The sequence below is a fragment of the Geotrypetes seraphini genome, chromosome 5 (assembly GCF_902459505.1).
Source record: "Geotrypetes seraphini chromosome 5, aGeoSer1.1, whole genome shotgun sequence".
In the NCBI taxonomy this organism is placed as follows: domain Eukaryota; kingdom Metazoa; phylum Chordata; class Amphibia; order Gymnophiona; family Dermophiidae; genus Geotrypetes; species Geotrypetes seraphini.
In genome coordinates, this window is record NC_047088.1 from 194,174,455 (window position 1) to 194,199,955 (window position 25,501).

Genomic DNA, 25,501 nt, shown 5'->3' on the forward strand with positions numbered 1-25,501 from the left:
AAATTGAACCAGCAAGAAGCTGGACTCTGCATACAATGCTTCACAGAAACAGTGACACATGTCTCCTAAAGCAATAAATAAATAGAAATTTTTTTCTACCTTTGTCTTCTGTGGTTTCTCCTTTCCTCATCTTCTTGTAACTCTCTTCCTTCCATCCACTGTCTGCCGTCTCTCTTCCCCTATATGGCATCTTCTCTCCTTCTATGCCCCTTCCAGAAACTGTATGCCTCCCCCTTCCATCTCTCCTTTCACCCCATTGGTCTGGCATCTCTCTCCTCGCCTTCCCTCTCCCACACCTCTCCTCATAGTCTGGTATCTCCCCTTCCCTGATTCTCTGGCATCTCTCTCCTTTCCTTTTCTTCCATCTTTCGCTCCCCCTCCATGCTCTCACATCTCCCCCTTCCTTTTCCCTTAGACTGGCATACCTTCCTCCTACGCTCCAAGCCCTGGCATCTCCTTTAATTCCCTCCCTCATCTTCCTTCTCCCTCCAGCTGGGTACCGCAACACTCTTCCCTGCAGCTCTGCACTTCCCCACAATTGCCATGCTTCGGTTCCTCTTCTTCCTTCCTTCCTCCCCCCCCCCCCCCCCGCGGGACCCTGCGGCACCATCAACTCTTACTCCCTCTAATGTCGGCCCTGCAGCTCCAGACTTCCTCGCACCTTCTCCCCTCCCCCTTTGGATCGCTATTATTTTAAATGTTATAGCCGCAGAGCTGTATCCATCAGTGGAGATGTCTAACCTCGGCCTGCCCCGGAACTCTTACTGCAGCAGCCGCCCGTCTAGGCAGGAACAGGAAGTCACTGTTGCAGTAAGAGTTCCGGGGCAGGCCGAGGTTAGACATCTCCACTGATGGATACAGCTCTGCGGCTATAACATTTAAAATAATAGCGATCCAAAGGGGGAGGGGAGAAGGTGCGAGGAAGTCTGGAGCTGCAGGGCCGACATTAGAGGGAGTAAGAGTTGATGGTGCCGCAGGGTCCCGCGGGGGGGGGGGGGGGAGGAAGGAAGGAAGAAGAGGAACCGAAGCATGGCAATTGTGGGGAAGTGCAGAGCTGCAGGAGCTGTTATAGCCTCCCCTTACCTTTGCGACGCGTGTGTGCGCTGTGAAGAGAAACTTGTGCGCTGCGATATAATATTTTGTGCGTGAGCGCAGGCCAACGCAGCTTAGCGGGAACACTGGCTATAAGACTAGTTTCTTTAATAAGACATTAACTATTTTTTCTGAGGTCCTTCAAGTACCTACAAATCTAAAATGTGGCCCTGCAAAGAGTTTGAGACCACTGCTCTAGCCCCTGTGGGTTTGAATAAAGATTTAGAGTGGATGTCATTGGTATGATCATTTATAGATGAAGGTCTTAGCGCTGAAAGAGAGCTATGGTTTTGGAGGCCGTGGCAACAGTAATTAGAATAAAATTGACAAAAATCCTCAGTAATAACAGTAGAAGTACAGTAGAAGTTTCATCTACGAGGTGCTACCCAAAAGCGCAAAGGTAGATAGATGCATATGCAAATCAAAATTAGTGCTGATGAACTCCATTTAATGTTACAACCCGCTTGTCTGAATTCATCTGCTGTGACTAAAAGAAAGAACATTATCAGGTATGATGTCAATGTTTTAGTTCCAATGAACTCGTCAGTAATTAGTTGTTAGCATCCAATTGAGTAATTGCTGTAGTTTGTGTACACATCTGCCCTCAGTGCCCAACTTTGGTAGAATATGGGGAGTAAAGTCTAAGTATGAGGTTAAGGTTGTCCAGGAAAATCTCTGCGAATTGAAGTTTTTCGCATGAATTTGACTGTGATGCTGCAAACTTGGAAGCATGACATAGAATCCAAACAGCTGTGTTAAACTGACTGTAAACATTTGAGAAGAGAAGCTGAAAGATCAGCATAGAATATGTAGATGTAGTTGCACAGAGAAGAGAAAGCCGAGATGAAGTATCAAGAAGACTGATAGGCAGTGGCGTACCTAGGGTATGTGGCACCCGTGACCCATCATTTTTTGACACCCCCCCCATGTAAAAAAAATATTTTTTGTAATGACCATGAAACGGAATAAATGGTCAGAATAGAAACAGGCAGTGAAAATTTTCTTATATTCCAAACATAACATAACATAAATTATGTCTGAATTGTCATGACATCAGAAGTACATATGGAGTAGTTGCAGGTGATGCTTGGGACAGTTCTGATTGTGTTAGTTCGGTTTTATGTGTTTTTTGAATAGAAGGGTTTTTATTTCTTTTTTGAAGGTTTTGTAGTTTGTGGTCGAGGTCAATAGGTTGTAGAGTTGGGGGTCGAGTGTTGCAGCTGGAATGGCTAGGAGGTTGTCGAACAGTTTTTTTCTTTTGACGTTTTTGGTTGGAGGGTGTGTGAATGGTGTGTGAGTTCTCCTATGTCTGTTTGAGGTGGATTGAATTATTTAGCTAAAGAAATTAGTTACCCCCTCATCCCAAACACATTAATTCTCTTCCATTATAAAAAAAAACATTGATAAGTTCCCAGAAAAAAAATACATTAAAATAAAAAGTGAAAACAAAGGCCCCTACAGATGAGAACATAACATAAGAATAGCCTAACTGGGTCAGACCAATGGTCCATCATGCCCAATAGCCCATTCTCATGGTAGCCAATCCAGGACACTAATACCTGGTCAAAACCCAAAGAGTAGCAACATTCCATGCTACCGATCCAGGGCAAGCAGACACTTCCCCCATGTCTTAATAACAGATTATGGACTTTTCCTCCAGGAATTTGTCCAAATCTTTCTTAAAACCAGCTACACTATCTGCTTTTACCATAACTTCTGGCCACTTCATTTTTAAGTTTAGATCTTTCCTTTCAAACAGAGACCTTGCTAGATGTCAAATACAGCACAAGGTAACTTCACATGGACTTAGCTGTGCAGGAAATGTGAATCTCCTCATACACCCACCATATAGTGCAAAAATGTGCAAAGGTCTGTTTTTTTCTTTCGATCACTACATAGCCTAATGCCACACAAGCAGCGCTGTTACAAACATATTCTGTAGGTCAATGCTAAGGATAACAAAGTTTCCTTCCTTGGACCAGAAGGAGATACTGATAAACCACTGGAAGAGATCCCAAAACAACACCCAAAGACCCACTCAGTGTGTGAATCAGTTGAGTGGAGTGGACTAACTGGGGGGTGGAAATGGGCCCGGAGTTTGCTCAGCAGAATTTCCCAGACCACCTCTTCCTCTCAACACATTGACACGCTGTCACCACCACCACTAGAAACACCTCACTGGGTAGGCCAGCTATGCTATAAACTTTATAAAACACATTATTATATTTTCTTATAAAGCACATATTTTAACTGAACTCTCTGACATCCTCAGCCTTTCCATTCACAAAAATAGAAGGAAGAAAAGTTCCCATTTCCTGCTGTCTCATGTCCCCGGCCTATACAATATTTTTTTTCTGCAGACCCTTCAAAAGTCTGACCAAATCCTCGTTTCACTTGCATTATAAAGTACTGAGGATGCCATCTCTCCCCAATCCCAGGTCCTAAAGTCTAAGACAGTAGCGCAAACTAATGCTGCCAGATTCAGGAAAAAAAATTTTGATTCGATTCAGCCTATTGAATTGGTTTTTCAATTTGATTTTCCTGCCCAGTTGGGTGATTTTTTTCAAAACTCCTGGTGGGTTTTATAGCTTTTTCACCCCCTTTGGCTTCTCCTAACCACACTGGCGCTGTGGTGTAAATAAAATAAAGAAACAAAAATGTAATGTAATGTAATGTAATGTAATTTATTTCTTATATACCGCTACATCCGTTAGGTTCTAAGCGGTTTACAGAAAATATACATTAAGATTAGAAATAAGAAAGGTACTTGAAAAATTCCCTTACTGTCCCAAAGGCTCACAATCTAACTAAAGTACCTGGAGGGTAATAGAGAAGTGAAAAGTAGAGTTAGAGGAAAAATAAAAATAAAATAAACATTTTAACAAAACAGCATTGATCTAAATACTTTGGAAGGTAGAAGAGAGGAGAGAAAGGAATAGAAGCAGAAGGGGGAGCCGTTGAACAGTAGAATTCTGGAGAAATTTAAATGATAGAAATAGAACAAAACAAAGACAAAAGGCAAAACAATAGATAAGATTAAAGATAAATCATAAGCTGGAAAGAAAAATAAAATAAAACTTTGTCTTCAATCCACGGTTTCAGCGTCAGTGATGAAGTGGAGCAAGTAAGTTTAGGAGGAGCGATTGACGTTTCCAGAAAGGGCTTCTTCAGGGAAGAGACTTGGCAGACAGTCCCAGGATGCCTATGTCTCCTCCCCTGCGATGTTCTCCCATCCATGCATTCCCTCCCAGACACACTACCCGTGCCCCAGCCGCTCCAAGGAGGCTGCCCCAGATGAGGCCCACGGTGAATGCAGGATTCTCTCCTCTGCGGGAAAGCCGCCCGGAGCCGACAGTCGATCTTCTTAGCGGATTGCATGGGGGGAAGAGTTCACACTCTTGGTAGGATCGGGTCTGTGTGCTCTCGGTGGTTGTGGCTGGTCTCGTTGCTGCTTAGGTGTAAAAGCAGTTGATCTCCACTGCTGCTGATATTTAAAAGGACTTTTCCTCTCTCTGTTAAATCCTAGCTCACGTTTGCAGTCCAACACCAGCTCTGGCAGGATACACATTTCAAATCTGACATATTATAATCACAAAACAGAAAATAAAATTAATTTTTCTACCTTTTGTTGTCTGGTTATATTTCAAATCTTGTTGGTCTAAGGCTCTGGCTTTCTTCCGATAACTTGCTTGCCAGGGTCTCCTTCTTTCTGCATGCTAACCATCCATCTGCCAACTCTGTCCTCCCTTTCCATTTTCCTTCCCTCCCCAGGAAGTCTGGTATCTTTCCTTTTTTTCATCTCCCTCCACAGATCCACCTTTTCTTAACTACCCTTTCATCCGGCATCTCTCCCTCCTTCCCCACCACCCCAGAGTCCACCATCTCTCCCTTTCTTTTCCCAATTACCCTCCTATCCAGTATCTCTATCCCTCCTCCATACCATCCCTTGTGTCCAATTTCTCTCCCTTTCTGTTCCTTCCCTCCCTAAATCCCATGGTCCATCATCTCTCTCCCTCTCCTCTATTTTCAGACCCATTATTTCTTCCCCCCCCCAAAGTTTGGCATATGCACGTCTCTTTGAACACCCCCTTCCCTCTGTGTACTTCTAAACCAGGGTCCCCACCAAAGGCCTGTCCCCCCTTAAAGGTCTGCCTGTCCCCCCTTGAAGGCCTGCACCCCCCTTGAAGGCCTGTCCCCCCCGAAGGCCTTCACCCCCGAAGGCCTGTCCCCCCTTGAAGGCCTGTCCCCCCCTTGAAGGCCTGCCTGCCTGTCCTCCCCTTGAAGGCCTGTCCTCCCCCTTAAAGGCCTGCACCCCGTTGAAGGCCTGTTCCCCCCTTGAAGGCCTGCCTGCCTGTCCCCCCCTTGAAGGCCTGTCCCCCCCTTGAAGACCTGCACCCCCTTGAAGGTCGGCACCCCCCCCCGAAAGCCTGCACCCCCCCTGAAGGCCTGTCCCCCCTTTTAAGGCCTGTCCCATCCCCTTGTAGGCCTGTCCCCCCCTTGAAGGCCTGCACCCCTCTCGAAGGCCTGCACTCCCCCTTGACGGCCTGCCTGTCCCCCCCCCTTGAAGGCCTGTCCCCCCTTGAAGGCCTGCCTGCCTGCCTGTCACCCCTCCTCCCCCTTGAAAGCCTGCCTGCCTGCCCCACCCTGAAGGCCTGATGCCCCGACCCACCCCGAAGGACCGCTCGCCCCCTGGCCTCCCCCACCACCTATGAAGCAGCCGCAGCAGGATCGCGAAATCAGCGATCCCTGTGCTGCTTAAGCGCTGCTTCCTGCGCCGCGGTCCCACCCCTCCTCTGACATCAGAGGAGGGGCAGGACCGCGGCGCAGGAAGCAGCGCCCAAGCAGCTCAGGGATCGCTGACGTCGCGATCCTGCTGCGGGCTGCTTCATAGGTGGTGCTGGAAGGTCAGTGGGGCGAGCGGTCCTTCGGGGGTGGGGAGGGACTGAACGGCAAGGCCGGGAGCACCCCCTCAGGGCTGGCACCCGGGGCGCACCGCTCCCCTTTGGTATGCCACTGCTGATAGGAGCTCTAAATTTTCATAAAGCTCAGAAATGATTAGTTATAAGGGCACTCTGCAGTTCAAAAAAAGAAAGAAAAGAAGATATCTATCAAGGAAAATTCTGAGAATAATAAAAAGAATCACAGAGTGGAATCATGGATCATATTAGCTGAAGGCTGATCTTGTTGGCTAGTGGTGCATCTTGCTATGGACTTAGAAGAATTCAAAACCAGGACACTGGACGATAGCCATGCAGAGTTGCCATCAAGACAAAAAGTTGGAGTTGTGAAAGTGCAGGGGAAATAGGATGAAATGGCTAAAAAGTTAGGACAGCGTTTTTCCTGTTCTAACTTTAGTCACTTACCTAACCAGTTAGCAGTCTGAATATGGCCACTAACCGGTTAATTCCCAGGTCTTCTCATGTTCCACTGGCACTAACCGGCAGTGCAGGGTTGGTCATAAGCAATTTAACCAGGCAGGAGCCTCTTCAGCTCAGTTAAATCACTATGAATAGGGCCCCAAGTTTCTAGTAAACCATAATAGAATTTTTGCAAATATTGCTATGTGTCAGAATTGTCTAACCTCCTCACCTAAACACTGAACTCAGTTAAATCTATCTTACACACGCATGCACATTATAGTCATACTCCATCCCAGGATTATAGATACCTCCAGTCACTTTTCAGTCCCTCAGAGTCCTGTAAAAAAAAAAAAAATGCAAAGGAAACCTGGCCTGCAGTTCCTAGTTCTGATGCATATTTTCTTTACTTAAGGCATCATTGAGTTTGGGAGCCCTGGAGTACCAAAACAACGGCATAGCACTGCTTGCTTTTGCCTTCTCTATGCCCCCACTGCTGCTCTCCTCAATCAATGGGCCTAGTCAACTTCTTATTTTATTTTGTTTTGATTTCTTCTAAAGCCTGTTGCAAGTCTCTCCAGCCTCTTATTTTATTTTGATTTCTTCTAAAGCCTGTCTAAAGCCTCTCCAGAACAGTCTGGTAATTCAGAACTGATACTGCCACTGTTAACAAAGCTTGTCCTTTTGCTACAACAAAAAACCACCTGCACCAAAGTATATTAAAAAAAGGAACATTTAAACTTATTTTCTAAACACACTACATACAATAAATTAATCTTAATGTCTATAACACAAATACAACAAACCATAACTTATAGAAATCTACAAGAAGACCCAATGTATACACAAATTTTTCCAAAAAGATAAAACAAAACATATACATACAAACATACATACATCTGAAATCAGAAGTCCTATTTAGAATTCAAAATTGTAAACTTGCAGTAGAAATTCTCAATCTCTACACATCAGAAGCTGGGAATTTTTCAGAAGCATTTTGCATGAGATCTATTTTCCAGCACTGCTTCCATTGTATGCATATTGATCTCATGCATAGTCATTTGGGAAATCCTGAAAACCTGGCCTGGCGAAAACCAAAGTTGTGCACCCCTGATTTAGACATTGCATTTCAGTGTCTTGCCTTTACAAATGCCTGATCTGCTAGCAAGTTTGCTTAACCGCTTCCTTGTGCCAGTCAAGTTTAAATTGGCACTGAATAGAAAGGCATTATGAATCTCTTGGCAGCATCCTGTGTATATCAAGAAAATATTAACCAAGGATTGAAGAGGATGCTTGAAATTGAAGTGTTTGCTCTATATGACTCTGGACACTGAACTTCAGGAAACATACAAAAAGTATAGCATTCTTAAAAAAAAAAAAAAAGGGAACCACCTCCAGTACTGGTAATACAGCAAATATGAACAAAACCCAAGAATGAAACCTGAAAGAGCACTTTCTAACTGCAATGCACAAGACATGAATCTGATCCAAATTAACCCCCTCTTTTACAAAGGCATGGTAGTGGCTGTCACGCGGCAAACACTCTGACGCAGGTTGAATCCCTATGGGCATTATAGCGATTACCACTGCCGGCCACAATAATTGTCTTTGTAAAAGAAGAGCCTAAGCCAAAGTATATACCTTCAAAAGCCAAACCTTTTCTAGCTATGAGGGTACTGTTATTAAAATGAACCATCTCTATAGCTTTGAAGTTTTCTGAATTAAGTATAAGACTCTGGTGAGACCTCATTTTGACTATTGTGTACAATTCTGGAGGCCGCACCTTTAAAAAGATATAAAAAGGATGAAGTTGGCCCACAGGAAGGCTACGAAAATGGTGTGTGGTCTTCGTGATAAGGTGTACGAGGACAGATTTAAAGATCTCAATCTGTATACTTTGGAGAAAAGACAGGAGAGGGGAGATATGATAGATACATTTAAATACCTATGTAATATAAATGTGCACGAACCTAAAAACTGCCATCTCCGGATCAGACCCATAATCCATCGAGTCCGGTGATCCGCACACGCGGAGGCCCAGTCAGGTGTACACCTGATGTAGTTTTAGTCACCCATATCCCTCTATGCCTTTCGTAAGGAGATGTGCATCTCATTTACTTTTGAATTTTAGAACTGTGAATTCCGTAAAAACCTCCTCCACCACTCGCTGCGTGAAGCAGAACTTCCTGACATTTGTCCTGGATTTGTCACCCCTTAGCTTCAGTCCATGTCCTCTTGTCCATGTCACGATGGACAATGTAAATAATTTATTTTCCTATTCTATCTTATCGATGCCTTTCAGTATTTTGAAAGTCTCAATCATGTCCCCTCGCAGTCTCCTCTTCTCAAGGGAGAACAGTCCCAGTTTCTTGAGTCGTTCCTTATATTCCAAATTCTCCATACCATTTATTAGCTTCGTTGCTCATTTCATCTCTGCACCCTCTCCAGCATTTTTATATCCTTCTTTAGCTTCAGGGAGACCAATGTTGGACACAGTATTCCAAGTGTGGTCTGACCTTTGCCCTATAAAGCAGCATTATAACTTTCTCCGATCTACTCGTGATTCCTTTTTTTATCATGCCTAACATTCTATTTGCTTTCTTTGCCGCTGCCGCACATTGTGCCGACGGTTTCAGGGTCCTATCTATCAGTACACCCAGGTCCTTTTCTTGTTCACTCTTACCCAGAGTTGCACCTGACATTTTATACTCGTATTCCTCATTCTTGCTGCCTAAATGCATTACTTTGCACTTTTCTACATTAAACTTCATTTGCCATTTCTCCGCCCATTTCTCTAACTGACACAAGTCACTCTGGAGTGCCTCGCTGTCCTTCCGCGATCTGATTGCCCGGCATAGCTTTGTGTCATCAGCAAACTTGATGATCCCACTGGATGTTCCTTCTTCTAGGTCGTTTATGAAAATATTAAATAAGATGGGCACAAGTATCGAGCCCTGGGGCACCCCGCTAGTCACTTTCTCCCAGTCCGAGAACTTCCCATTTATACCCACCCTCTGCTTTCTGTTCTCCAGCCATTTGCCTATCCATCTTAGTATATCTCCCTCTACTCCATGGCTTTGTAGTTTCCTAAGTCTTTCATGTGGAATCTTGTCGAACGCTTTTTGGAAGTCCAAGTATATTATGTTCACCGGTTCTTCATTATCAATATGTTTGTTCACGGTTTCGAAAAATTGGAGTAAATTCGTCAAACATGATTTCTCTTTCCTGAAGCCGTGTTGACTGGCTCCCATCAGGTTGTGTGTGTCCAAGGGCCAGACTATGCTATCTTTAATCAGTGCTTCAACCATCTTTCCAGGGACAGACGTAAGACTCACAAGTCTGTAGTTGCCCAGTTCTCCTCTTGATTCTTTTTTGAAAATTGGCTATCTTCCAATCGTCCAGTATCTGACCAGTTCTAATTGACAGGTTGGCAAGTTTTTGCAATAGCTCTCCGATTTCAACCTTCAGTTCTTTTAAGACTCTCGGGCGAATTCCATCAGGTCCAGGGGATTTGTCACCTTTAAGTTTGTCAATCTGGTAGTAGTCTCTTTCATTTGAAAGGAAATTCTGCAATGATAGGGAATAGGATGAGGTGATAGGTTCCGGAGTAATCTGAGGAAATATTTTTTTTACAGAAAGGGTGGTAGATGCATGGAACAGTCTCCCAGAAGAGGTAGTGGAAACAAGAGACTGCGTCTGAATTTAAGAGGGCCTGGGATAGGCACATGGGATCTCTCAGAGAGAGAAAAAGATAATACGGTAATTACTGTGGATGAGCAGACTAGATGGGCCATTTGGCCTTTATCTGCAGTCATGTTTCTTCTATGTTTCTAAGTACCGGGCCTGGTGAAAACTGGATTGTAAGAAATTTTCTTTTTATGACGATTTATTGAGAAATGGCAAATGTTCATCAAATCAAAACAAACTGATCACATACTTATTTCAAGACTGTGGGAAGCTGGAATAGAGGTGAAAACCTTTGCACAGCAACAATCTTGAACAGAATTTTTACAGAAGAGATTTTATTTTTAAATCAGATGTACAATGCAAAAATACCCAGGTTTAACAATCAGCAAAAAAAAAAAAAAAAAAAAATCATTTCTAATTTCTTGTGATTTCACTTAACGTACAAGTCCTACTAGCCAGTCAGAGAAATTTCTTTTCTAGCAAAGATGTAGTGAAATATGCACAAACTGTAGCATGGTCTTAACCATTATGAACTCTATATGATCACAGAGCAGCAGCAAAAAGCAGACATAATCAAAAACAAAAGTCCTGTCAACCACACAAAACCATTGGAGCCGGATTCTATAAACGTCGCCATTGTAAGCGGCTGCCTAAAAAACGGCCAATTACAAGTCAATCACGCAACAGCGCCATTTCTAAAATCGTGGCTTCATGAAATGTAGAGTTTTAAAGGCCTACATTATCAGCACCTACCTTTCACAAGAATCTCAGCTACAGAGTTACTTTATGACTCCTAATGCCACTTCCAGAGTTAAAGCACTGTTAAAATTGGCTACACCCCCTTAAACCTGAGATGAAAGTCTGAAAATATAATAATTGCTGAGGGGACACCAGGGTAGAGATCAAAGACATCAGTATGAGCCCGCCATAAATCGTGGGAACCTCTGGCTCAGGCTAAATCTTTTTCATATATCGTTTTTACATATTTGTAATATAATTTCATATTTATATAGTGAGAATTATTTATCAAATATTATGCACTAATTTTATTGGATGATATTTATTTATTAATGTTAATGTTTATGTATGTATTTATTAAAACTTAAAATTTAGAATTGTGCATGTGTAAATCACTAACTGCCATTCACATACTTTTCTTATTTATCATTATCTACTGTAGTTATTGTGTTGGTTTAGTCTTTGAAGGGGTATTTGTGTGTGATGTCTTTATCTCCTCCTTTTTCCTGAGTGTTAAGCCTGTATTTTCTCACTTGGAAATATAACTATTTTGTTCACGGGAGATGATCATAGACTATATGATGTATGAGGCAATTCTCATTTAGACCAATGTCTGGTGCTAGTCACCTTTGAGATTTAGCCTGAGCCAGAAGTTCCCACGATTTATGGCGGGCTCATACTGATGTCTTTGATCTCTACCCTGGTGTCCCCTCAGTAATTATTATATTTTCAGACTTTCATCTCAGGTTTAAGGGGGTGTAGCCAATTTTAACAGTGCTTTGATTAAGTCCCTATTGGCTTACAATTTAAGAGGGTTTTCTCTTTTTGCTACTTCCAGAGTTAACCACGTCTGTAATGGATTCTGTAGATGGGAAAACAGCAACCATTTTGAAGCGCCTCCATTTTTTTAAATCAATTTTTAATTGGTTTTAAATGGCACTGTCAATTAGCATGTTGTTTATCACCAAATAAAACATATTAGGCAGTGGTAGGACACCTATGGCTGCCTAACTTAAGCGCCATTACTAGAACCAGGGCCTTAGTGCCTACCTTACCTACATGGATAGTTTATTTACTCAGATAAATAGCTTTTGGAAGTGGCCCCAATTATGAAAATATACACAAAACAGTTTAATGTGCAATCTTTGTTTTTAAATTGTTTGTACTGGGACAGAAGAAGCTGAGGCAGTCATGATTGTTGAGTTTATAAAAATCTCCAACGGGAGGGCAAAGCAGATCTGCCTCTGGTGGCTATTACACTTACAATAGATCAGCCAAACTATGTAACATAGAGGAGCAACATTGTTTTCAAGACGTAAAGCAACCTAATGGTTAGTGAAGTGGGGCTGAGAACCTAGAGAAAACTAGATTTGATTCCCACTGTAGCTCCTTGTCACTGAGAAAGTCACTTTATCCTCTACTTTATTTATTTTTATAACCCGTTCTCCCCAGGAATCCAGAACAGGTTACAGAGATACATTCACAATGTTTTCGAGACATACGAATAAGGGTACTGCCCCAAGTACAAAACCTTAGGGACAGAGGAAGGTGATATATCAAATCCAAGACCCTTTACTTCTCCCACTAGGATTGTAACCAGTTTGGAACATGAAATAACTCATGTAATTGAATATATGTCACCCTGCGCATGGATTTGAATAGTTCAAATAGCTAAAATTCAAATTCAAAATCAGTGTTCTTCAGATCTATGGCAAGTAGAAATGTAATGATAAACAAAAGACATTTGCACTATAACAAATTTTCACAAGTAAAGAATAGTTTTAAAATATTTAAGATTAAGCACTTTTTGGGTGATTATTTTGTGTGCTTCCACAATCTACTTGCTTTTTCCTTCCACTAACCCTGTCCATGCTGCAGCAGAAAATGATGCAACAAAATCAGCCCTACCGCTAAGTTCTAAAGGCCAATTTGCAGATCTCCTCTTTCAGCATTTCATTGAGATATGATGATCATAAAAATTAAGCAGTTTTAACAACATTGTTTGAGGTTAAACACAAATAAATAACACACCTCCTACAAACGATGACAGAAACGAAGCTTGACAAAAAAATTGTTTCCTGGATTCTTTGGACAGTCTTCTGTGCCATTAGCTGGAAATATCAAACTTATGATAAGGAAACAAATATAGCATCTCAGAATATTAGCTATATTATGCAACTTGAAAGGTAATATATGCAAATCAATTGGAAGCAGCATAGGTTAGGCAGAACAGAAAAAGGTTGAAATGAAGTACTTCTACTACACATATTCTATTTATGCCAGACTGGATTTGATGTAAAACAAATCAATTTAAATCACGGTTTAAATCACTAATCAGACTTGATTTAAATCATGGATTTCTATAGACTCATTTTTGCTGGTATATTCAATATTTACAACCAGATGAAAGTTTCATTTTTAAAAAAGTAACTTTTCAGATAAGTTTTACAGTTATATAAAATATACACAGTATAATATTAGAAATATATAGAAAATTATGAAATTGTAAGGTGAAATATCTCCAGTTTAATAGGTTAATCGTTCATATTTGGACAATTTTTCTGTTGTACTTTATTGAAAGGAGAAAATAATCATTACTTTAAAAAATTTAATTAGTTTTATTTAACCAAAACAACATTATAGCATATATATTCTTGTATTTGCTTAAACATCCATATTAACGGACATGATTAAACAAAATATCTTTAAAAATACTTAGACTTATAAACTTAAAATACTGTCTTCTGTAGCTCACTTATCTTCATCTTTTTGTTTGTTCACAATCTGGTAAAGAAAAACAAGCTTTCCTGCTTTATCCAGTCCCAAATAATTTCTCAATTTGGAATGAATAAGTCCAAAGTAAGAGAATATTCTTTCTTCTATGCCAGCAGAAGTTACTGCTGTTAAAAGTGAAATCATTACTTCCACAGTCTCTAAATCCAAGTGCTTAATAAGTCATTTCTACCAGTTCACTGGTATGACTTTCTTTAAAACATCAGCATGGCTTTACGAAGGGAAGGTCTTGTCAATCCAATCTGATCAGCTTCTTTGACTGGGTAACAAAAAAACTGGATGGGAGAGATTCCCTGGACATCGTGTATCTGGACTTCAGCAAGGCCTTTGATAGTGTCCCACACCGTAGGTTATTGAACAAGATGAATGCAATGGGCCTAGGAGAAACAATGACTGCATGGGTAGAAGACTGGCTTAGCGGCAGACTTCAAAGGGTGATGGTAAACGGTATTCCCTCAAAAACATCGGAAGTGACCAGTGGAGTGCCGCAGGGCTCGGTCTTGGGCCCAATACTATTTAATATCTTTGTAAGGGATCTACCTCAGGGACTTTGTGGCAAAATTACATTATTTGCCGATGATGCTAAACTATGCAACGTTGTGGGCAACGCAGCAGAATCAGACACCGCAACCATGCCCGACTAGGACCTGTTTTTACTGGAACAATGGTCCAATACTTGGCAGTTGCATTTTAATGCCAAGAAATGTAAGGTGATGCATCTTGGTAGTGGAAACCCATGTAGAACAAACACCCTGAATGGTGAAAACCTAACAAGAACTGTAGCAGAACGGGACTTGGGAGTAATCATCCGGGAAGATATGAAAGCTGCCAATCAGGTGGAGAAAGCTTCAGCAAAGGCGCGACAAATGCTGGGTTGCATCAGAAGGAGCTTTATCAGATGAAAGCCTGAAGTTATACTGCCGTTGTACAGATCCATGGAAGACCTCACCTGGAGTACTGTGTTCAATTCTGGAGGCCACATTATCTGAAGGACGTGAAGAGAATGGAGTCGATTCAGCGAATGGCCACTAGGATGGTCTCTGGACTTAAGGATCTCCCATATGAAGACCGTCTGAGCAGGCTACGCCTATATTCTCTCGAAGAGCGCAGAGAAAGGGGGGGGACATGATAGAAACATTCAAATACATCACAGGCCTCATTGAGGTGGAGGAAGAAATCTTTTTTCTTACCAGTCCCACGGTAACAAGAGGGCATCCACTGAAGCTCAGAGGAGGGAGATTTCATGGGGACACCAGGAAATACTTCTTCACTGAAAGGGTAATTGATCAATGGAATGGTCTTCCAAGTCAGGTAGTCGAGGCCAGTAACACGCTTAACTTCAAGGGACGATGGGACAGACAGGTGGGGTCGCTCAAGAGGAATACTTAATAGACAGATTCTCGAGGGAAGGAGGGAGGGTTCTTGAGTGGGCAGACTTGGTGGGCCGTTGGCCCTTTTCTGCCGTCATACTCTATGTTTCTATCATCGACAAAACATGTATTTCTTGAATGGTTTCCCCTTAGCTCTGAAGTTTATTATAGTTGGCATTACAGATGGATGATTCCTAGATACCCATGTCATAGCTAACTCTTCTTCAGCACTTAAGGTTTGATCCTGGTATCGGATATTAACAATATTTGCAAGAAAATAAGCTGGAGACAATGCTTCCCCCATTCATTATTTTTAATGCTTGCAATTTAATCCTGCCATTGAGCAATTGTTTTTAAATGCTCACTCAGTTTTTTCCAAATTTCAACAGATCAGCAATATAACAGTTAGTTTAGTTTTCTATCCCATCCTCCTCAAAGAGCTCAGAACGGGTTACAGGTTAACATAAATAATATACAGTTAAGCTGGTTACAGCTTGCCATAGTTATAGTACAAGGGGGGGGTTGTACATGTTTTTATCCTAACGACACATACTAGGGATCTAATACCAATATACATAATATACAGTTTACAGACTGCAGATATAAATTCTCAAACGGACACATTTTGATCACTAAATTGAAAATAAAATAATTTTTCCTACCTTTGTTGTCTGGTGATTTCATGAGTCTTTGGTTACACTTTCTTCTGAATGTGCATCCAATATCTCTTCCCTTCTTTCTGCCTCATACATGCTTCCTCTCCTCCAGACCTCATTCCATTCCCCAACTAACATCTTTCCCTGCCTCCCTTTCTTTTTTTCTGTCTTCTTTTCTCTAGGAATGATTAAGAAGGGGGATCACGAACAGATCGGAGGTTATCATGCCGCTGTACAAGGCCATGGTACGCCCTCACCTGGAATACTGCATCCAGCTCTGGTCGCCGTACATGAAGAACACGGTACTACTCGAAAGGGTCCAGAGAAGAGCAACTAAAATGATAAAGGGGTTGGAGGAGTTGCCGTACAGCAAGAGATTAGAGAAACTGGGCCTCTTCTCCCTTGAAAAGATGAAACTGAGAGGGGACATGATAGAAACATTCAAGATACTAAAGGGAATAGACTTAGTAGATAAAGACAGGTTGTTCACCCTATCCAAGAGAACGAGAAGGCACTCTCTAAAGTTAAAAGGGGATAGATTCCATACAAACATAAGGAAGTTCTTCTTCACCCAGAGAACATAAGAACATAAGAACATAAGCAATGCCTCTGCTGGGTCAGACCTGAGGTCCATCATGCCCAGCAGTCCGCTCACGCGGCGGCCCAACAGGTCCAGGACCTGTGCAGTAATCCTCTATTTATACCCCTCTATCCCCTTTTCCAGCAGGAAATTGTCCAATCCTTTCTTAAACCCCTGTACTGTACTCTGCCCTATTACGCCCTCTGGAAGCGCATTCCAGGTGTCCACCACTCGTTGGGTAAAGAAGAACTTCCTAGCATTCGTTTTAAATCTGTCCCCTTTCAACTTTTCCAAGTGTCCTCTTGTTCTTTTATTTTTCGAAAGTTTGAAGAATCTGTCCTTCTCTACTCTCTCTATGCCCTTCATGATCTTATAAGTCTCTATCATATCCCCTCTAAGTCTCCTCTTCTCCAGGGAAAAGAGACCCAGTTTCTCCAATCTCTCAGCGTATGAGAGGTTTTCCATCCCTTTTATCAAGCGTGTCGCTCTCCTCTGAACCCTCTCGAGTAACGCCATATCCTTCCTAAGGTACGGAGACCAATATTGGACGCAGTATTCCAGATGCGGGCGCACCATCGCCCGATACAATGGCAGGATAACTTCTTTTGTCCTTGTTGTAATACCCTTCTTGATTATGCCTAGCATTCTATTTGCTTTCTTAGCGGCTGTTGCGCACTGTGCCGTCGGCTTCATTGTCATGTCCACCATTACCCCCAAGTCCCTTTCTTGGTTGCTCTCATTCAATAATATCCCTCCCATCGTATAGTTGTACCTCGGGTTTCTGTTTCCAACATGCAATACTTTACATTTCTCAACGTTGAACTTCATCTGCCATCTCGCCGCCCATTCCCCCAATTTGTTCAAGTCCCTTTGCAATTCTTCGCATTCCTCTTTAGTCCCAGCTCCACTAAATAGTTTTGTATCGTCCGCAAATTTTATTATCTCACACTTCGTGCCTGTTTCTAGATCATTTATGAATATATTAAATAGCAGCGGCCCGAGCACTGAGCCCTGCGGAACACCACTCGTGACCCCCATCCAGTCCGAGTAGTGGCCCTTCACCCCTACCCTCTGTTTCCTACCCGCCAACCAGTTTCTGATCCATCTATGTACGTCTCCGTCCACTCCATGGTTCTTCAGTTTCCGGAGTAGACGTTCGTGAGGCACCTTGTCAAAGGCTTTTTGGAAATCAAGGTATATGATGTCTATGGGGTCTCCTCTGTCCATCCGTTTGTTAATTCCTTCGAAGAAGTGCAATAAGTTCGTTAGGCACGATCTCCCCCTGCAGAAACCATGTTGGGTTGTTTTCAAAAGTTCGTTTTTTCCAGATGTTCATCGATGTGTTCTTTAATCAGTGCTTCCGTCAGTTTCCCCGGAACCGAGGTCAAACTCACTGGTCTGTAGTTTCCCGGGTCACCTCTTGATCCCTTTTTAAAGATGGGCGTGACATTGGCTATCTTCCAATCCTCCGGGATCATGCCCGTTTTCAAGGATAGGTTGCAAATTTGCTGCAGTAGTTCCGCTATCTCCTCCTTTAATTCCTTCAGAACCCTGGGATGGATTCCGTCCGGACCCGGGGATTTGTCAGTTTTAAGTTTTTCTATCTGCCTGTGTACATCATCAAGGCTCACTTCCATGGATGTTAATTTTTCTGCTTGATTTCCATTGAAGATTTGTTCAGGTTCCGGTATGTTGGTTGTGTCTTCGTTTGTAAATACAGATGAGAAGAACATGTTGAGTCTTTCTGCGACTTCTTTCTCCTCCTTCACCGCTCCCTTCCTGTCTCCTTCGTCCAGCGGTCCTACCTCCTCCCTAGCTGGCTGTTTCCCTTTAACATATCTGAAGAACGGTTTGAAATTTCGTGCCTCCCTGGCTAGCCTCTCTTCATACTCTCTTTTGGCTTTTCGAACCACACGGTGACATTCTTTTTGATACTTCCTGTGCTCCTTCTGGTTCCCTTCAGTTTTGTCCTTTTTCCATTCCCTGAATGAATTTTTCTTATTGCCTATCGCTTCCTTCACTATTTTAGTCATCCATACTGGGTCTTTTGTTCGACCCTTTTTGCACCCCTTTCTGAATCTGGGGATGTGCAGATTTTGTGCCTCGCTCACTGTGTCTTTGAAAAAAGACCAGGCTTGTTCTACTGTTTGCCATTTTTTGGAAGTGTTCCTAAGTTTCTTCCTTACCATTTCCCTCATTGCTTCATAGTTTCCTTTCCTGAAGTTGAAAGATGTCGCTATGGTTCTCTTTCTGTTCGGTATGCCTACTTCAACCTTGAACTTGATCATATTATGATCACTGTTTCCCAACGGTCCCACTACTTCCACTTCCTTTGCAGGTCCCCTTAGTCCATTTAGGATTAAATCCAGAGTGGCATTTCCTCTCGTCGGTTCTCTAACAAGCTGTTCCATGAAGCAATCTTGTATAGCCTCCAGGAATTCTGTCTCCCTAGCGCATCTTGAGCTTCCAAGACTCCAGTCTATCCCAGGATAGTTGAAGTCTCCCATAACAACTGTGTAACCACTTTTGCATTCTCGCTTCATCTCGGCATCCATTTCTTTATCGCTATCTCCGGTTTGCCCGGGTGGACGATAGTATAGGCCCATCTTTATTTCATGCCCTTTCCTACCCGGTATTTTAACCCATAGCGATTCCAGTTTGTTGATCATCTCTGCTGTGTCCATTCTTGTCGATTGTATGCTTTCTTTTATGTATAGGGCTATTCCTCCTCCTTTCTGACCTGACCTATCCCGGCGATAGAGCTTGTACCCCGGCAGTGCTGTATCCCATTTGTTTTCCTCATTCCACCACGTTTCAGAGATTCCAATGATGTCTATGTCCTCTGCATTAGCCATGGCTTCTAGCTCCCCCATTTTGTTTCTTAAACTCCTTGAATTAGTATATATGCAGTTTAGATCCTGGCATTTTGTCGTCTTCATTTCTTTTCCCTGTGCTTCAGTCTTTGGTGTCTTCTCTTTTGCTACAATCTTTCTAACCTCCTCTTCTGGGTTAGTTGACTCCTGTAATTTGTCTCTTGTTTCTTCCCTGCCTTTTTTCCCCTCAGTATCTTCACGGGATACCTTCTTCCGAATCATCGACGCTAGGTCGACTGTCGGCTTTCCCCTTTCTCTTAGTTTAAAGAGGGTGGTGGAGAACTGGAACGCACTTCTAGAGACTGTTATAGGGGAAAACACCCTCCAGGGATTCAAGACAAAGTTAGACAAGTTCCTGCTCAACCGGAACGTACGCAGGTAGGGCACTGGTCTTTAACCTGGGAGCTGCCGCGGGAGCGGACTGCTGGGCATGATGGACCACTGGTCTGACCCAGCAGCAGCAATTCTTATGTTCTTCCTGCTCCCCAAGCCTCCCCAAGCTTGCTTCCCCCGACGCCACAAAAGCCAGGCCCATGCAAGCGCCGGGTCCACAAGCCTTCCCTCCCACCCCACCCCGACGTCAATTCTGACATCGGAGAGGAAGTTTGGGGGGGGAAGGGGAAGGATTGTGGGCCCAGTGCTTGTACAGTGGCTGCATGCGCCTGGCTTTTGCAGCATCAGGGAAGCAGGGAAAACACAAAGGCAATGCAAGTCTGGGCCCCGCGATAGACTCGCATTGCCCTTGCGATCTACTGGTCAATCGCGATTGATCTTTTGGGCACCCCTGACTTACACAAACATGATTTACTAAGAGAATAAGCATGGGTTCAGTCAAGGGAGATCTTGCCTCACCAATTTGCTTGACTCCTTTGAAGGTGTAAATAAACATGTGGATAAAGGTGAGCCAGTTAATGTAGTGTATCTTGATTTTCAGAAAACTTTTGATAAAGTTCCTCATTAGAGGTTCCTGAAAAAAATTAGAGAATGGTGGCAAAGTTCAGTTGTGGATTAGAAATTAGTTATTGGATAGAAAACAGAGGGTAGGTAGGGTTAAATGGTCATTTTTCTCAATAGAGGAGAGCCGCAGGAATCTGTACTGAGACCGGTGCTATTTAACTTATTTATAAATGATCTGGAAATTGAAAAGATAAGTGAGGTGATTAAATTTTCTGATCACATTAAACTGTTCAAAGTTGTTAAAACGCATGCAGATTGTGAAAAATTGTAGGCAGACTTTAGGAAATTGGAAGACTGGGCGTCCAAGTGGCAGATGAATTTTAATGTGGACAAATGCAAAATGATGCACATTGAATAACCCGAATCACAGTTACAAGATGCTAGGGTCCACCTTGAAGGTTAGCGTCCAAGAAAAGGATCTGGGTGTCATCGTAGATAATACGATGAAATCTTCCACCCAAAATGCAGTGGCGGCCAAAAAAGCAAACAGGATGCTAGGAATTATTATAAAAGGGACAATTAACAAGACTAAGAATGTTATAATAACCCTGTATCGCTCCATAGTGTGACCTCATCTGGAGTATTGCGTTCAATTCTGGTCTCTTTATCTCAAGAAAGATATAGCGGCGCTAGAAAAGGTTCAAAGAAGAGCAACCAAGATGATAAAGGGGATGGAACTCCTCTCTTATGAGGAAAGACTAAAAAGGTTATGGCTTTTCAGCTTGGAAAAGAAACAGCTGAAGGGAGATATGATTGAAGTCTACAAAATCCTGAGTGGAGTAGAACAGGTACAAGTGAATCAATTTTTCACTTCATCAAAAATTACAAAGATTAGGAGACACTCGATGAAATTACAGGGAAATACTTTTAAAACCAATAGGAGGAAATATTTTTTCACTCAGAGAATAGTTAAGCTCTTGAACACATTGCCAGAGGTTGTGGCAAGAGCAGATAGTGTAGCTGGTTTTAAGAAAGGTTTAGACAATTTCCTGGATGAAAAGTCCATAGTCTGTTATTGAGAAAGTCATGGGGGAAACCACTGCTTGCCCTGGATCGGTAGCATAGAATGTTGCTACTGCTTGGGTTTTGGACATGTATTAGAGACCTAGATTGGCCATCATGAGAACAGGCTACTGGGCTTGATGGACCATTGGTTTGACCCAGTAAGAGTATTCTTATGTTCTTAACTTAGGAAGACCTGCAGCTCAGTTGATCAGAGCAAGTAGAGCAGCTTTGACAGAGGAGGAGTTGTACTTAGAGATTGCTCCTCTAAGCAATTGTTAGTAGAGAATGACAAAGGGATAAATTTGTCCTCATCCCCACAGGAACTCAATTTCCCCGTCCCATCCCCATGAGTTTTTTCACTTTCCCTTTCCCACACAAGCCTCGAACACTTATGATTTTAAAGTGTTTGAATCTTGTGAAGATGAGGATGGAACTTGTAAGAATGGGAAAGGGACAGGAAAATAATTCATGGGGATGGGACGGGAAAATGAGTTCCCATGTCATTCTCTAAATCGCTAGGTACAGTTTCTCCCGCTCTTTACCGACAATTCTCTGGACAAATAATGTGCATATAATTTCCATGCTATTATGTTGAGAAAAGCCGTAAAATAAGAGTCACTTCCACTAGGGACACTACATTGACTCGCCAGATTTTACCGGCAAGTTTTGAAAATCTTCCTCTGGGTGGCTAAGGTAAGCCACCTTCTACTACATAAACATTATTGGTGTTTTGGAGTACCATATATACTCGAATATAAGATGGGTTTTTTGGACAAAGAAGTGGCCCAAAAATGGGGGTCTCATCTTATATTTGGGTCAGCGCCCACCCTCCCCCTCCCAAACTTGTTGCAAGTCTCCGCCAGGCCTGCCATGTGACCCGGTGAACCAGGACAGGAGGGATTCCTCCCATCTCCTGTCTCGGCCGACTGACAATTTTTTTACCATTTCAAGTTTCTGCCCCACGCTAAGCTCCTCTGAATGGTTGCTACGAGTTCTTGCAGTCCAGCAGTGTACCGGGCAGGAGTGAGCTTTCTGTGTGCCTACCCGGCGCTGAGCCGCTCACTGAATGGCTGCCGAGAGATCAGGGCCGGGCAGGAGCGCAGAAAGCTCGCAGCAACCATTCAGCGGAACTCATGGGACACAAACTTGAAAAAGTAAATTAATTGTCAGAAAATATTGGACATGTCATCCACATATCTAATGTTGTTGTATGTCAATAAATGAAAATGAGCAAAATATATAACGTGGGGGTTTTTTGTTCACCATTAAAAATATGCACTTTTTATGAAGATCACAGAATAAGTCTACCTAAAGAGTATCAAAGATACTTTACACCTCTTAACTTTTGTTTTATTGACATCAGAATGCACATCATTTTCAATAAAAAGCTGTATAATTCAATGCACATACCTCCATTATTCTTTGGAGGAGAGGGAATACGATATAATAAATATCAATCATTTCTTCAGACTCTCAAAACAAGCTTCTCTGCATGTTTATTTCTACACAGCTTATTTTACTGCGCAACATCTCTCGAGAAACAGAAAAATAGATAAGACTTCAAACTATAAGTGAAATATGATGAGCCAAAACATATCATTTGCCACGAAATCTAGCCCCTGCTGAACATGAACGCCACCTCACGTTATTTTTAGAAAAAAAACAAAGTCTGCCTATTTACGTGGGAAATATAATGAATTCAAACGTCTGGGGGTGCATATGGAATAAATAATAAAAAAAACTTTTATCAGTGAAGTTTAGATTAGTACGCCCAGAAAAAAAAAAAAAAAAATAGCCCATGGGTTACAACCTATTGCGCCCAAGGCCAGCTCAGTCCAGAAAGAGGCGGCATCTGGATCCAAGATGGCCGCATGGTAGGTTGTCTGAGCTACATTCTCCCTGAAGCTCCTTTCGAATTCACTTGTTTGCAAGATTTTTACCTGCTTAAAATATGCCGAAGAGAGGACGAAGCGCTGTTGGAGCCTCACAGCGCTCCAGGACGGCCGTCTTTGGCAATATTGAGGAGCTGGTGAGGAGAATGCAGGAAACACCGATATCATCGGGGAGTTCCCTGCAGGAGTCACGCAGTGGTGGCTAATCTGTGCCGTTCTCCATAAGGCTAGAGACATCGTTAAGCCCTGACGTGAGAGCACCTCCCCCACGCCCTCAGTCCACCAGTTCCCCGCGAGCGGAGGTACTTCCGGATGTCGGAGTTCACCTCCTCCCGGAGGCTAAGGAGATCGAAGGGGGAACTGTGCTGCCGGGTTCCTTGCTGTTGCAGGGAAATCCGAATGTGGAGACTGAGGAGGAAGCGGAGAGGGAAGCAAGAGCCCAACAGGACGTTCGAAGAGATATGTTGCCAGTGGGTGAGCTAAGTAAATTTAATTTACACTCTTTTCAAATAGAGAATCCCCGGAAGGTAACACTCCCTGTGGGATCTTGTGGCTAATCTGGCAAAATCTATAAATCCACAATTACAACAATTGGAAAATAAATTTAATGACCATGAAACTGAGATTAAAAATTTGAAGATTGGAATTGAGGACTCTAAGACCTCAATACAGAATGTTTACCAAGAACTAAAGGTTTCTAAACAAGTTACTGAGACATTAATTAAAGATAATACCAACTTAAGAAGGAAGATGGAGGCAATGGAAAATTTTTCCCGGAATAATAATCTTAGATTAACTTTCCCCTAGAGAAATGTTGAAACGCTATATGATGGAAATATTGGAGCTTTTTGAAGAAACATTACCTCCATTTACACAGGTCTATTATCTTCCAAATAAGACACAGGATCAACAACAACAACAACAACAACAGAATTTAAGACATGACTTAATGAACATATCTAATATTTTGGAAACATCTGATAAAGAATTAGTGGCCCCAGCAACTTTACTTTTGACAGTAGCTCTCGCACCAGATAAAAACTGGTTGCTAAAACTTTTCTTTAAAAATAAACAAAAATAATTTTTAGGTTGTAAAATACAGATGTTTCCAGACTAAGGAGACCCAGCGCAGGAGACGTGAATTTTTATTAAGGAAACCTGGTGTTATAGCTCTAGGGGCTACATTTTACTTGCGACATCCATGTAAATGTGTAATTAATTATCGTTCACATAAATTTGTTTTCTTTGAGCCATCTCAACTGACAACCTTTCAACTTCATGTTTGGAGAAAGATGGAGCATGAGTGCTAAGTTTAAGAAAGGGTGTATTAACCCCAGTCAACTAGTTAATATCTTTGTAACTTAATTTTCCTTTATTATTATTCACCTATCATCCACCTTGGATCCTTTTTGAGGACTTGAGTTGAGATTTAAGCTTATATTTAATGTTTGATGTTTTATTATAATGTCTATTCTTTATTTTCTTGCTGAATTTCCTTTCTGTACAAGTTATGCTTGATTATATTGAAAATTTCAATAAATATATATATACATAAAAAAAAAAAGAGGCTGCAGTCTGTGCTTGACTCCGGAGCACGAAGTAGCACAGGAGAAAAAGTACCGCGCCCACTGCCAAAGCCAAAAAGCAGTACTGGCTCCCTCTGTCACTCGCACCCAGTCTCCCTCACGTACACACCTCCTTTTCGGGATGCTGCCTGCAGCCGTCGGCGCCCTGCACGGGTGGAGAGAAAGCGCTTCCGGTGTCTGGGGCGGCTGTACATGTCCCGAGATAATCCTGAGTCGGCGCTGAGCTAGCTGGCTCGAGGTGCCTGACGCCATGCTTCCGTGTTGCTAACTCCGGTTGAAAGGTCAAAACATGAGAACGACAACGCATCCCAGCTTGCACAGCGGCCGCGTTTCTAAGCAACCGATTCACTAGCAGCTGGAAGAAGAACGGGTTTCTTCAGCTAAAGCTGCTTTGCAACCCTACTCGGCACCTGCAGCAGCAACAATCTGTCAGAGTACTGAACATGCGCAGTACAGCAACCTCTGAGAGCACGAGTGAGATTAGAATCGGATCTGTATCCTATATCAGTTTTATGGAGGATTTGGCAAGAACGCCTTTTTGTTTTGGGGTGTGTAGGGTTTACCATTTTCCGGCTGCAAATATCTGGGCACGTGGCCCCGCCCTGTTCCGCCTCTGGCCCCGCCCCTGCCCAGTTCTCAAAAGGAGGACATTTCCGTGAAATCCAGACTAGAGAATGACACGGGGACTCATTTTTCTGTCCTCGCGAGTTCTTTTCCTGCCCCATTCTTGCAAGCTCTGTCCTCATCTGCACAAGCTTCAAACACTTTAATATCATAAGTGTCAAGGCTTGTGTGGTTAAGGCAGAGTTTACAGGAATGGGACAGGAACAGTGACAAAACTCACCGGAGGGGCGGGAAAATTGAGTTCCTGCGGGGACCGGACAAATTTGTTCCCATGTCATTCTCTAATCCAGA

At 42.6% G+C, this 25,501-nt stretch overlaps 1 protein-coding gene across 1 annotated transcript in view; it reads right to left on the bottom strand.

Moving 5' to 3' along the window:
• AGPS (alkylglycerone phosphate synthase) overlaps nt 1-25,117 on the bottom strand; it is a 300,029-nt gene extending 274,912 nt beyond the window's left edge. Inside the window, exon 1 of the mRNA XM_033946176.1 lies at nt 24,696-25,117. Within this exon, the coding sequence (XP_033802067.1) occupies nt 24,696-24,838 (143 nt within the window). The 5' untranslated portion in view covers nt 24,839-25,117. The remainder of the gene's footprint in view (nt 1-24,695) is intronic.
• Nucleotides 25,118-25,501: the final 384 nt, after the last annotated feature.